We start from the raw sequence: 15078 nt of genomic DNA, 5'->3' as shown, positions 1-15078 counted from the left end.
CTTTTCCTTTTCCATTTCTTATATCTCCAAAAGAAATTTTATCCACTTAGGCAGAGAAATCTTCCTGGGTTGATTCTTGTGAGGAATATAAATGAGCCTTAATATTATGAATACTTTAAATTTCCTCACCTCTTATTTGTAGAATCTTTCTGGTCACTCTAGCCCCTGATGTTTACTTTCCACTAACACTTAGGAGCTTCTCAGGAAACTTTCTCTTTATAGTTTGACTCAGACTAGTAATTTTTTCTTCTTGTGATTTTTTTTTTCTAATAGAGCTGAACACATTGTTTGTTTGTCTCAGCTCCCTACCCCTGCCATGGTATGTTAGCTTATTTCTGGACTCATTTTTAGATAGATTTGAAACTTAGTCATATGAGTTTAATTAAACCAAGAAGTTACAATGGTGCATCAAACGGGCTAGAAATGATCTTTATGGGCCAGGAGGTTGGGAAAATAGGCCAATTGAATCCCACATGTTGCTGATATTTGTTTAGAGGAAAACTAGACAGCCTGACTTCTTTGTGCACCTCTCCTGATCATAATGAGGTATCACAGCATTCTTGAAATTCTCTGCTCAACCAGAGGTTGTATGACAGTGCCATTCTGGAAACCTTTTGGGCCCTTAACCTCCATCTGGTACTCAGGTTGCCATCTTCCTGGGCAGAGCTGCACATATCTACCCACTCTCCTTCTTCCTCAACTTGGGCAGAAGGCATAAGATTGGCTGGAATTTTCAACAAATGATGATGTTTTCAGGTAAAAAAAAGTATAAATGTAAAGAAAATGAGTTTTGTTCCGCAGGCATACTATATATTAAAAGTATGATAGTAAGTATGATTAAAATATCAATAAGATCCATAAAAAGAAAAATTCAAATTTCTGGTTCTTCTGTATCCCCTGCAGTGTTGAATAGACAAATGTGCATGTTAAACTGAGTTAATATTGATTTTACAAGCTGTACTACCAAATTTGAACATTCTCCCCTAAAGTATTTGCATCTTAATTTAATCTCTACCACCTGAGGGACCTGGAATTGTATAAATAATTAAAGTGCTTAATTATTTTCTAGTAGATGTTTAGAACCTTTAATCTTCTAGAAGGGCTCTGGACGTAAAATTAGAAGGAAAATAGGTCTTTAATGAGAGAGAACATGGGCCTTGTCACTCAGCACCCCCAGATGTAGTATCCTCTTGTAAAATAATGAAATTGAGCTAATTAATTGAGGCCCCTCCTAGCTTTAAGTTTCTATGGAGCAAAATAAACAAAATATACTCTCATAAGAAAGATTAACCCCAAACCAGAAAATAATAGCTGTGATAGATCTGCCGATTTACACTTGATTTACACTGTCTCCAAGATGCCCCCTCTCCACTATAAAGCTGAGAAGTGTGGAGAAGCCACCGAGGGGATAAAGGACAATAAAGAAATATGTGGAGGTAAAGAAAGGAGAGAGCAATCTGCATGAGTAGATATGCAGTGAAGGGTGTAAACAACAGATTTGACAGATGAGACCCAAATTAGAGCATCTCTGCAGAGAAGAGGGAGGAGATGGTGGCATAAAGGGCTACTGTGAACCCGAAAGTTACCTCTGTCCAGTGTGGAGGGTGGGAAGGGGCTGTACAAGAGGCAAAGTGAGTAGCTGCCCTTTACTGCCATGCAGTAGTTCTTGGGAGCCTCAGAAAGTCATATTGAAATCACATCAACAGGCACTGCTCAGCGAAGCAGTCGCTGGCTAGTACTCACTTGCATCTGCCCTTAAATGTATAGCCTGCCGAAATTATTTCCTTTCACTCTGACAACTGTTTAATAAGCATCCTCTTTTTATAATCCGCAGTTCTAGATTGTGGAGGATATAGAGACCAGCCTCCTTTAGGGAGCTCACAATCTACTGGGGTGGGGGGGGAGTCTTCAAAGTGCTAGCTTTCTCCGAAAGGTGCGAATTGCACAAAAGAGGTATGGAATCAATGTGGAGGAGCGGACAGCCCAGGACCATCTTCACAAAGGGTCACCTTCAAATTAGGCTTGAGAGAAATGGATTTCAGGAGGCAGCAGGTTGGAAAGGCAGAAAGCATTGTCTCATGTGGCTTTTTTAGGGAAAGGTAGCACTCAGGTTGAAATGTAAGACACATGGAGTAATGTAGAAAGGCAGTGAGGTTGGAAAGGAAAACTGCATGTAAACTGGTGTGAACCTTTAGGTTGCATCATAATCACCTGTCCAGTTGGTTAAACCAGATTGCTGGGCCCCACTGCTCGAGTGTGATTCTGAGGGTATGGGGTGGCCTTGAGAATTTGCATTTTTAACATGTTCTCTGCTGCTGCTTTTCTGGCTTGAGGACAACACTTTGGGAACCATGGAGAAGTTCCAATGCTATGCCAAAGAGTTTAGGCTGTACTCAGGAATAGCTGGAAAACATTAGAGGTTTCTGAGGAAGACAGTGACAAGATCCTCCTCACATATTAGGAAAATGATGGCAGAAAAGAGAAAAATGAATTGGAGATGGCTCAGTTACCTAAATAAACTTAAAATATGTTCATTATTTTCTGTACTAAAAGATTAAGAGGTACACGGTGCTGTTTAAAGATATCTCCTATGGAAATTATTTTCTGCTGGGGGGAATCTGAGTATGGAAAGAAACTCAGTCTTCAAGGTCAGAACTACCTGAGGTTTCACTTTCATATTGCTTACAATATGTACCTAATAAAATTAAAATGTAGCAAATGCTATTTCTTTTTGACCCCCAAGTTTTCTTCTTTGAGACAAAATCTCTTATAGAGGCTTAAATGTTGATTGATTAATCAATTACATAGCTGGCTGTAGGATGATCTAGATATGTATATATACTTCACTAGGACAGATTAATAGGAAACATTAACTTTGTTTTTTAATATAACTTTTGTTGAATCACTCTTCTTTAGCAGTTTGTAGTGAAATCCTTGGATTAATTGTGGCATTATTGGGAAAATGTATAGATATAGTGGTTGTAACTTTCATTTTCATAAAATATACACACAGTCTTGTTCATGGTGAATAGAAATTTGTACTAGATATGTATTAAAGACCATGGATTCAGTCTTTATAACAAATTATGAGTGTGGTTTAGGAAGGGAACAACAAAGCTTATGTATACTTGCAACTAATTAAAATTTTTTAAAAAGTGAAAAAAATAGCTTAGAAAGATGAACATTAAAATGGTGTTTAATCTTAACACCGTTATTGTAGATCTGGATCAGCAAACTCTGGTGCCTGGGCCGAATCTGGCTACTGCTTGTGTTCATATATCCTCAGGGCTCAGAATGGCTTTTACAAATACATTTACAATGTATTTGACAATAGGGGACACTAACTTTGCAACCCAATTAAGCAAAAACATCCCCCTCCAGTTCCTTCTTTTCATTAGGAGCTCTGTATTACAACAAACTATACTCCATATAATTATATTCTTGTTTTTGTCAATCAAATTTTGTGAAAATTTTTTTCTGCCTTTTATATAAGTACCTACATAATATCTTTGATTTTTCCTTGTGGTACACAATGCATAAAATATTTGATATCTCACCTTTTACAGAAAAAGTTACCAACCCTTGAGGTAGATCAGGTTATATCGTTAATTCTCTGCATGGCTTTCTTTGCTAAGGAAATGCTGAACCGTTTTGTGGTTCATAGTACATGAACCACAAATATGCATTTGACATAGTCATATCTGGTCTGTTTCTTAAGTTTATGATGACTATGTAGTGCATAGGTAGTGCTTAGATCACAGACATAAAGAACTTAAATTATTATTTCTTATTAGTATTTCTTTCTATTTCATATTACTAGCAGAATTATTTCAGCAATAAGAGTATTATTCTAAAAGGTGCTGTACAAAGTAGTGTAGTGTAGTGTTTTTATTATTGCATTTCCATATTTTGTGAAAGAAAACTTCAAATAGGAGAAAAATACATTCTTTAAGGTTCTTCTTTCAGAATAAAACAACTCTACAAGCAGAAATGGATGTGGTTTATAAGCCTCGAGTGGCAGCAGTGGAAGGACACATTGTCATTTATTCTTTTAACCAGATCTTTTTTGGTCCCTACAGGCCTCAGGGGAGCAATGGCATTTGCACTGGCCATCCGAGACACGGCATCCTATGCTCGCCAGATGATGTTCACGACCACTCTCCTCATTGTCTTCTTCACTGTCTGGATCATTGGTGGAGGCACGACACCTATGTTGTCATGGCTTAACATAAGGTCGGTTTGAAATCAAGGCCAGTTTTTTTTTTTGTCTCTGTCACTATGCCCATGCAGGATGTGCTACAGCTTAGCGGATGGAAGGTTTTTACAGTTTTTGTTTTGTTTGGGAGAGGAATTAAAACTAAAAAAGAATAAAAATTCATAGTATTGATTTTTCCAGGAGAGAAAAAGTATCGTCATTCAAATTTTTGTTGGTACAAAAACACAAGGAATTAGAAACACCTGGACCTTGCTAGTGCAGTGACATTTGGGCATGAATCCAAAAAGTTTTAAAGCTGCAGGAGAGGATAGACATGGCTGTTGGCAGTGTCTGGTATTTTATAATCAAGAGTTTTCTTTTTCACAATTAGCATTTTGTTTTAGGAGGAAACTGCTGTGTCTCTTTTTGCTTGAGTGTACAAAAGAGGTGAGATTTCCTACGTTGCTCTCATTTGTTGCAGCCTCATGGACGTCCCCTGCCTGTGGTTTTTCAGCTGTGTCAGGACTAAGTACAACTGACCTGAGTTTTATTTTTAAAGAGCTTTTAAATTCCAAACTGTGCTTGTGAGCTCTAGCACCTTACAGTAGAGAGAACATTGGAACAGGGGTCAAGAGACCCACAGCCCAACTCTGGCACTGATTTAAGGCAAGCCCCTCCTGTCTTTTGGCCTAAATTTCTCTTAATGGTAAATGAAAGTACATTATCGGATTTTCTCTAGGTCCCTTCAGCTGTAAGTGTGTGGTCTGCATCATTGGAGGTGCTCTTGCCACTCCACCTGTCTCAGTTTTGAGTCTGCAGAGGGTGAAAGTGATCAGAATAAGTAAGATACTTGGGTAGTGCAGAGGTATGAAGAATACTCTGAAAAGCCACAAGGTGGCAATGTTTTTTTTGTTCTCTGCAGGCTTTTAGTTTCTATTGCCTTTTCTAGACTGTAGAATACATGGAACTGACAGCTGCAAAGCATACCTAGCTTAGAGGACAGAAAATGAATAAAGATCTAGCAGTCAGTCATCCTTAGAGTTAGGGAGAAAACTGAAATTGGAGATAATAGTCTCCTGCATCGGGGACTTTTGTATTGATAACAGGCAGGAATTCCTGGGCTTGGCCACTACCAACTGTACCATTCCTGGGCTGGCATGTCTCAGCCTCAGAGCCAGGTGGGTCTGCAGAACCTATGTGGGGCTTAATCAATAATAGTGACATAATAACTAACACTCATATGTAAGCGTTGTTCTAGATGCCATGTGTACATTAAGGTCATTCTCAAAATATTCCTATAAGGGAAGGGAGCTACTACTATATTCAGTTGGGGAAATGGAGGCACAGAGCAATAACTTGCCCAAGATCACAAAGGTTTGAGTAAATGAGTGGGGATTTGAATCCAGGCAGTCTTGTCACAGAGTCCACACTCTTAACCACTGTACCATAATGCCTGTAAGAAGGCTTGATGTATTAGGGACTGTTTTTATGTCATAAAATTTGGGATGATTAGAGTTTTGGTTTCCTGGCATGAATCTCAAGTGTTGTATTAAGGAAAATAATTCATCTGTGGGACTATAAACCTGAAGAAGAAAATTTAAAGATTTTTAGCTTGAAATTTGAGACATAAGATGATACCATCTTAGTTCTGTGTAGCAGGATAAAGGGCAAGAAAGGAGGTTTACCCTGCACACAGTTAAGAATCTTTGCATTCAGTGACCTCTGAAATGACTTCCTGTTCCTATTTGTCTGGTCACCCAGTTGGTACCCTGGATGCTCAGAGCCTTATTGAATCATGTTTGTCATGCTATTTTATAAGTCCTTTTCTGCACCCCCCCCCACTGCTGCAACATATATAAGATGAAATAATTTTCCACTGAGAGTAGAGAGTTGACTTGTAACATTTTCCACTTCTTATAACCTTTTTCAAAAAATGGGCCACTAAAATAGTCCTACCCAGAGCTGAGAGCATGGGCAGTTTTCCCTGAGATACACAAGCTGTATTTGTATGAATATAATATGGTAATTGGATTTTTGTGAAAATATTAATGTAATAGAACATATCAGTTAGCATATAGTGAGGGGTCAGGAAATGACTATGTGCATGCCTCTGTGTATGAGAAATCCAGTTCCTCCATATCCTTGCCAGCATTTGGTGTTATCACAATTATTTTTTTTTTCATTTCAGCTGTTCTAATAGAGTGTGAGATACCTCATTGTCGTCTTAATTTGCATTTTTCTCATGGCTAATAATGTTGAACATATCTTTGTGTGCTTATTTTCCAATCATACATCTTTTCTGGTGACGTATCTTTTCAAGTCTTTTGTCCATTTTCTAATTGGATTTTTTTAATTTGAGTTTTGAGAGTTTTTTATTCAATATACTAGTCTTTTGTCAGCTATGTGGTTTACAAACATTTTCTCTTTGTAGCTTGTCTTTTCATCCTTTTAAAAATGTCTGTCATAGAGTAGAAGTTTTAATTTTGATGAAGCACAGTTTATCATTTTTTTCTTTGGTGGATTGTGCTTTTGGTGTCATGCCTAAGGACTCTTCATCAAGCTCTAGGTCTCCAAGATTTCCTTCTGTATTCTAAAAGTGTTTTAGTTTTACACTTTATGTTTAAGTCTGTGAGTTCATTTTGACTTAATTTTTATATAAGATATGAGGTTTAGATGGAGGCTTTATTTTATTTTATTATTGCTATCCAGTTGTTCCAGCGCAATTTGTTAAAAAGACCATCCCTACTTCATTAAATTACTTTTGCTCCTTTGCCAAATATCAGTTTACATCAGAATACATTTGTCTAAATGTTTAAAAAAATTTTTTGCTGGAATTTTTCTAGGAATTGTGTTAAACCTATATATCAATTTGGGGAGAATTGACATCTTTACTGTTGAGTCTTCCTATCTATGAATATGGCATGTTTCTCTATTTATTTAGATCTTCTTTCATTTTTTTTCATCAGTATTTTATAGTTTTCTGTATACAGTACCTGTACATGATTTGTTAGATTTACATGTAAGTGTTCTTTTTTGAGCAATTGTTAAGATATTGTATCTTTAATTTTAGTTTCCATGTATTTGTTACTAAAATATAGAAATACAGTTGGTTTTTCTATGTTGATCTTACATCCCACGACCTTGTCAAACTTATTAGTTCTAGGAGGGATTTTTTTTATAGCTTCTTTGGGATTTTCTATGTAGACCATCATGTCATTTGCAAATTGAGACATTTTATTTCTGTTTTCCAACCAGTGTGCCTTTTGTTTCCTTTTCATGACTTACTGCTCTGGCTAGGACTTTCAGTACTATGTTGAATAAGAGTGATGTGAGTGGAAATCCTTGCCTTGTTCCTGATTGTAAGGGGAAAGTATTCTGTCTTTCACCAATAAGTATGATGTTCTCTGTAGGGTTTTTGTAGATGTTTGTCATCAAGTTGAGGAAGTTTTCTATCACTGGTTTCCTAAGAGGTTTTATTTTTTTTTATCATGAATAGATGTTGAATTTTATCAACTGATTTTTCTGTACCAATTGAAATTATCATATGATTTTTCTTGTTTAGCCTGTTAATATAGGGGGTTACACTGATTAATTTTCAAATATGAAACTAGCCTTGCTTCTCTAAAATAAACCCCACTTGGTTGTGTATATAACTTTTATATATATTTCTAAATTCTATTAGCTGATATTTTGTTAAGAATTTTGTGTCAGTGTTCATGAGGAATATTGGTGTGTCCGTACTTTTCTTGTTTTCTTTTTCCATACTGCCTTTGTCTGTTCTGGGTATCGGGGTAATCTGGCCTCACAAAATAATTTTGGACACGTTCCCTACACTTCTGTTTTCTGGAAGAAATTGTGTAGAAGTGGTGTTAAATCTTCCTAAAAGTTTTATGTAGTTCTCCAGTGAAACCATCTGGCCCTGGAGGCTTCTTTTCCAGGGATTTTTTAAAATTATGAAGCCAATATCTTTAGTAGTTGTAGGGCTGTTACAATTATCTGTTCTATATTAGGTGAGTTATGATAGTTTGTGAGATTGGTCTGCTTCATCTACATTATCATATTTATGTTGCTCATAGCATTACTTTATCCTTTTGATGTCTGAGATCTATAGTGATATCCCCTGATATCACTGATATTGGTAATTCGGTAATTGGTAATTCCTGATATTGGTGATTTGTTTCTTCTCTTTTTTCTCTCAATCTTGCTAGAGATTTGTCAGTTTTACTGATCTTTTCAAAGAACTAGCTTTTTATTTCATTGATTTTTTTTCTGTTGTTTTCGTTTTCAATTTCATTGATTTCTGCTCCTATCTCTATCATGTCCTTTCTGTCCAACTGTACCCAGACAACATAATGAAGCAAAGTGTGCCATTGGTTAAAAATACATATGGTATCGGTTCACTGCTTTTCCCCAGATTTGCATAAATAGTGACTACATAATTGTAGAAACTGACATTTACAGAGATTATATCAAAAGAAATTCCCTCAGAAATAAGGTAATGAGACTGACTGATTTTTCTGGCTTGTGGCTTTTTGTGTTACTTAATGGATACACATTATTTATATAAACCAAGTTATTATTCTAAGTTCATTCAGAAACCCCCTGAAGTTAAATGTGGTGTTTTGACCTGTCACCTCAGTAAAATCAATATGTACTTGTTTCTTACTTCAAGCTGCTGACAGAGGCCCTGCTCAAAGTCAGAAGCCCAGGGTAGAACTCAGAGTTCCACCATAAATAATCAGGAGTTAGGTGTGATTTTTAACTATGACTAATTTCTAGTCTGTTTATAAAAGAAAAATCAATTTAACCACAAATCCAAAGCCAGGTCACTGCTTTTCAGAAATCCAACTTAACTTTTACATTGGTATTTTGAGATTGATATTTTAAAACATAATGGCAAAATGCTCAAATTGTTTTCTATCAATGAATAAACTACATGATATTTTTCTTAGTCTCTTGAGCAAGTGTTATTCAGAAAGGACAATATTTTAGCAACTTAAAAAAGTGATGACGAGATTATTTCAGCCAGTGAGTCTGAGCATATTTTGGTCACATGGTGGCTGTCATCTTGGAGCCCCTATCTTCAAGTGACACACACATGAAGTGGTGGTGATGGTGAAGGTGGAATGGCACTTCCCCAGAGTACAGTAATGTAATCACTCAAGGACAAGTGAGGACACTCTGCTGGGTATAATCCTGTTAGACTGAGATTTTATGATAAAGCTCTTGGTAAGATAAGTTAAGAAATAACGGCAGGAGAAGCCCTGAGTTTTTTATGTAATAGCATTTGTAACTGGATATATTTAAAGAGTTTCAAGGGGCTGCCTTGTAAGCAAAGGCAGTATCCTGGAAGTAGAACTGGGAATCTGGGGTTAAAGAGCTTCACTTGCCCTTGATTCTAACATTTTGTACTTTTGTGACTTTGGGCAACTTATTTAACCTCTAACTCTCAGTTTCCTTACCAGTTAAATGGGGATGACAACAGTATGAGGATAAAATATGATAATTAATAAATGTAATAAAGAATTTTCTTATTAAATGTGTACCTTTTGGCACATGGTAAGCATTTAGTATATTTTAGCTATGGTATTATTATTACTAATCATAGCATTGCTACTATATGATTACTATCATTATTATTACTAGTGACTCTTACATTAATGGAATCGAGCTTGCTTTTCTGGAATTTGTCACAATTTTTCAATAATATAGTAATATATAGTCTGAATAAGTCGCAGTCTAAATGTATGACTAATTAAAAGTACCATGGTCTCACTTGCATATTTCAGGGGATATTAGTAGCATGAGAATTTGGGCATTGTCTAGTACAATGTTTCTCAACCTTCTTTTTGATTATCACACCACTAAGGAGCCTTTAAAAATGCTTTTCCCAATTACCTCTCTGTGAAATTTTAATATAACAGATCTATATATCTGTTTATATACTTTAAATCTTTTTAAAAGACTAGCTTTTTTGAAGGCTTTAGAGGTCTACAAATTATTGCAATGTCAAAAAAGTTTTTTGTCCTACTGAAACCAATTTTCACACCTATGGGGGCAATCTCCTCCCCCCGCCCTCCCCATTAAGAATACATGATTTCATGAAGTGGCTCTCAACTGAGGGCAGTTATGCCTCCCCCAGGGAACATTTGGCAATATCTGGAAATGTTTTTGGTTGCCTCAACTGGGGGTGGGTGGGTGCTACTGGTATCATGTGATTAGAGACGAGGGCCCAAAACATCAATAATGCTGAGGTTGTGAAACCCTGCTCTTAGTATGATGGTGAATTTCAAATGCACTTTGAATAACCCAGCAATTACTAAAGAAGGTGAAAATGAACCATGTCAACTCTAAGGCCACAAGTCACAAAGAATAGCAAAAGTTGGGTTCCTGATTTTCAGGTCGAACCCACGGACAACCTGATTACTTGTTTAGAAAAGAAGGCTATTTTTGTCTTCTTAAGTATTGTTGCTATTTTTAATAACAGTGCTTTTTTGCTCTGTCACATACGTTTAAAAATATCTGTAAACACTTCAAATATGTGTCTACTAAAAATTTTGTTTTATACTTTTTGTATGGATGTGTCTTACTTTATGAAACAGATGAATTCCTGAAAAAACTGTATAAATTCATTTTGTATAAGCTGCATTTATTCCTTTTCATTACATTATATTTTTAGGGATGTATATTCATTCCTAATGCATCCTTATTTGACCTGACTCCTAACATTGTTGCTTTAAATGTAAATTTAGCAGCCTCTCTGCCTCTCTGGGTTTTAGAGAATGGGGACAGTTTAAGAGAGTTTATGGATTTATGTTTAAAGTTCTATGGCCTATTCTTTGATGGACATGGTCCAGATCATGTGCACAGAGTTCCTGGCTTCCCAGTGGTCCCTGTCACACTCAATGTTCCCTTCTTCTGCTGCCCAGAGTTGGCGTCGAGGAGCCCTTTGAAGAGGACCAGAATGAACACAGCTGGCAGTACTTCAGGTGACACAAGGACATCCTGAGAAACGAATTAACTGGGCCTGGCTTTTCTCCTCTTTCTAACCTAAGATGTTTCTCTTTATGCCATTTGTCCTTTTTTTCATTCCTGTGTGTGCCAACCCTTTTAGCAAAGGGGCAAGAGGTCAGGTCAAGCCAAATCATTTTTCCACCTTTTCTATGGGTTTGGTTGATTATATCAGTGTTCCTGAGATTCTCTCCTCTTTCTCTGCATTTTGGACAGTGTGTCAGCACCAAAGCCAGAGTTGGGAAGTGTCACCTCGTTCAACTAAGCTTAGTGTTAGGAGCAGCAGATTTGTAGAGGCACAAATACTTTGCCCACAAAATTCTGATTATGATCTAGTAAACAAGGCTTCTGACTCATAAAGAGAACTATAATTTTATATTTCAGCTATGTCTGGGGTATGGTTTACACTATCTTAATTAAGCATCAATGCTGTTTTAGTTTTTAAGTATGGTTTTGTATACTTATACCTTATCATTGTGAATCAGAAGATATGGGAAAAAAAATTTTAAACTAGAAGATAAAGACTCTTCTAATGCAATTTGTTTCTCCGCGTCCATCCAGGTTTATGATTGATTATGCCCAAGAGTGGCAATGTTGAGCAATCAGAGTTAAGACTTCAATGTTTCTTTTTTCCCTTCTGTATCTTTAACCTGCATGCTCTCTTCCTCATCTGAGTCTGAGTGCTGATCGATAATTCAAATGCAAAATAGGCTTGACCTGTTTTTGGCATTGTGAAAATATTTCACTCTTTGAGTACAGTGTTGAATGCAGTGATACTTGTCATGGTACATGGGTCTTGGGATATCACTAGTCCCTGAATGTATACTGTAATGACATGCATACAATTAATTGAAGTACTTAAGTTTCCTGGGTTCAACTTGTTTCTACTGCCTAAAATACACACACATATATTCATTTTTGGAGATCTGAGTTTAGGTACCAATTAAATTGCCGATAAAACCCTCTCCTTCGAAATATTCCACCTTCAGGAAGGAAGGTCTTTCAGGCAAAGTGCAAGTCATTCCATTTGGGACATGAGAGAATTCAGATTCTGATCTGTTGTTCAAAGTTTTATATGAAGGTGTGTGTCTCATATTCCTTAAATTATTTAGGTCTTCAGCCATTCAAATAAAAAGAAAACTCTATCAATTAAAGTTGATAGTTCTAACCTTCTAAGCTTTAGAAGTTCTAAAACTTAAAAGTTTTTGAGATTTCATGGCACATATTATACCAGAAGCAAATTATTGATATTTTCTATTTATTCCAGAATAAGTACATCAGTTTGATTGCTTTATTTTCTCATTTGCTGTGGGATTTCCACATTTATCTCATTCTTAATAAGGATATTTCAGTTTATCTTAGAAGAAAAGACTGTTATATGTGCTCTGATGCACTCAACCCTGATGTATCAGGGGAATGGTAAAATATGATGTAATAAAATAGCTCACAAAGTTCCAGATTTATAAAGTTTCCTAGATCAAAAGCATTACAGCAGGTCAGGAGAGAAATATATGTTGTGGACAGTAGCCCGAAACTAGGAATTTCAAAAAGTTGGGATCCCCAAGTCTTCTGAGGCATTATATTTAAAATACCGTGCCTGGTCTTTCTTGCCCCCAGGAATATCACCAAACACCCTGGCCCATTGCTTAACCTCCTGTCCCAAAAGACTAGCTCTGAACTCTGTCCCCAAAATGAGGTGCTTTATAGGGGTCCAGCATCATCCCTGGGGATTGGTCCAAGAGGCCATCAACCCTGCCAGAAAAGAAATTATTAAACAGCCTTGAATGGGAAAAGCAATCAGAATACCATTTGAGTCTCAGGGCACCTGGTCTGTTTTCTTTTGGTATTTAAAAAGCAGTAGCAGTCCAGGAAGCAGGTATTTGCTTCCTTCCTCAGGAATCTCCTATTCAGCACTTATACCAGTAGCAGGAACTCCAAGGTACTCCAAGGGGCTCTCCCATGTTCCTTTGCCTGTAGGAAGGCCCAGGAGATCCTTTTAGGCTCCATACCATCATGAGTTTGGGTTGCATCTCAGATGGGTAGTTGATAGCAAGTGACTACAATGAGGGTCAAAACTTCCATGGCAGAGGGAGGTAAAAGCAAGGAAAGAGGGCACTGGGTAGGGTTGTCTTCAGAAATGTGGATTTTCAGGGGATGTGCACCAGATCTAAAGATGGCTACATAGGTCAGAATTTTATTAACCATTTGTTTCAGTTAACTAGCATTTTTCTCCTTGCCCTTCACTTTTAGGAGAAGGAGGATCTCAACAAGACATTCCAGGATTTATCTGGGAAAGAAAACCACATAATTACTAGAATTTGTATCTATTTACCTATTATAGCACTTTGTGTCCATTAATCTTTACAACTTGTGGTTTTCCATCCCTGAAATAATATGAAATCCCGAGTCATCAATATGAGTAGATTAGAGAGACAAGAAAATATATTGATATGTTTCTGAAACATTTTCACCAAGGATATAATTAAACATTCTTTTTAAATTGTGAAAAATTTTAAATCTCTAAAAAAATTGAAAGAATGGAACAGTGAATACCCAAGTTCTAACCTGGATACACCAATTGTTAACATTTTATCATACTGTTTTTTGGTCATTTTTGTCTTCTCCCTTGCTTTCTCTCAACCATTTCAGAGTACTTCAAAGTACATTTCAGACATCATGACTTTCTACCCCTAAATACTTCATCGTCTGCCTCCTAGGAGTCTAGTCTCCCGCATGATCACAATACCTTCATCACACCTGAGGAAAAGAAACATGAATTTTATACACACACACATGTACACATGTATGCGTGACACAGTATCCAATCAAAGTTTACTTTGGTTGTCATGCCTCTTTAGTCTCTTTTAATCTAGAATAATCCTCCCTCTTTTTTGTCTCTTATTACATTGAGGTTTTTTTTTTTTAAGTATTCAGGGTAGTTGTCCCATAGTATATCCCACAATCTATTTTTTTCTGATTTGTTTTCCCTGTGACTAGAGATAGATAATAATTTTTGCCCAAAATACTGTAAAAGTGTTATTATACATTTCTTGTTATACATTTCTTATCAGGGGGCACATATTGTTAGGCTGTCCCTTTATTAGTGATGTTAAATTTGATCACTTTAAACCTCTGGCCTCTCCATTGTTGTGAAAATACCATTTTCCCTTCGTAACTCAAAAGTGATCTATAGAGTGACCCTTTGACATCATATGAATAGCCAGATTCCCAACAACAATTTACCCACTGTTAAATTATCTACTGACCCTTGCTTGAAACAGTTATTACACTAGGAAAATGGTGATATTCTAATTCTCTCATTCTTTTCAAGTTTATAAGATGACATTTATCTGTAAAGAAGAGCTTTCAGAGGGTTTTAAAACTTACTTTATATATTGATGAAATGGGGAATCTCTCCATTGTCTAAGTAATCAGTTCAAGCAAATATTTATTTCATATTTATGATACTTGGGGTTCTGTCTCTGCATAATCAGTCGTACTAGCCATATTTCAAGTGCTCAGTGGCCATATGTGACTAGTGGCTACCACATTGGACTGTGCAGACATAGAACACTGACATCATTGCAGAAAGTTCTCTTGGACAGTGTGGAACTAGAATCACTCTTAAGTTCCCTCAAACAAAATGTCAAATGTTCCGAGTTTGGGATAAGGTTAGGGTGGCCCTAATTTTCTGAGTTTATCCTGTTTTTCAATATTTCGTGCTTGTTGAGCCCAGGGTCAATAGATGAGTTCCACTGATGTTGCCAAGACTTGAGTAAAAATAGTCAAAACTTAGTTTTTATAAGCAGTTCTTATTAAACAGAATTAATTTTAGTTCTTGTTAAACAAAACTTTTTTCTCCTAGTAAAAGT

General features: G+C 36.5%; 1 protein-coding gene across 8 annotated transcripts in view; it reads left to right on the top strand.

Annotated features, from left to right (window-relative positions):
- Positions 1-15078, top strand: part of SLC9A7 (solute carrier family 9 member A7) — a 153356-nt gene that overhangs the window by 107189 nt on the left and 31089 nt on the right. For 5 of the 8 annotated variants that reach the window (XR_004952768.1, XM_036226467.1, XM_036226469.1 and 2 more), the window contains exons 11-12: positions 645-756; positions 4080-4233. Coding sequence is in view for 7 of the 8 variants with exons in the window: in XM_036226467.1 (XP_036082360.1) it covers positions 645-756; positions 4080-4233 (266 nt within the window). In the remaining variant the exon portion in view is untranslated. Of the gene's footprint in view, positions 1-644; positions 757-4079; positions 4234-11124; positions 11185-15078 lie in introns of all 8 variants that reach the window. The other 3 variants (XM_036226466.1, XM_036226468.1, XM_036226470.1) reach the window with 1 other exon arrangement.

Source organism: Rousettus aegyptiacus, unplaced genomic scaffold (genome assembly GCF_014176215.1).
Source record: "Rousettus aegyptiacus isolate mRouAeg1 unplaced genomic scaffold, mRouAeg1.p scaffold_m13_p_9, whole genome shotgun sequence".
In the NCBI taxonomy this organism is placed as follows: Eukaryota; Metazoa; Chordata; class Mammalia; order Chiroptera; family Pteropodidae; genus Rousettus; species Rousettus aegyptiacus.
Note: the sequence above shows the minus strand (reverse complement) of the source record. Positions and strands in the feature narration are given on the sequence as shown.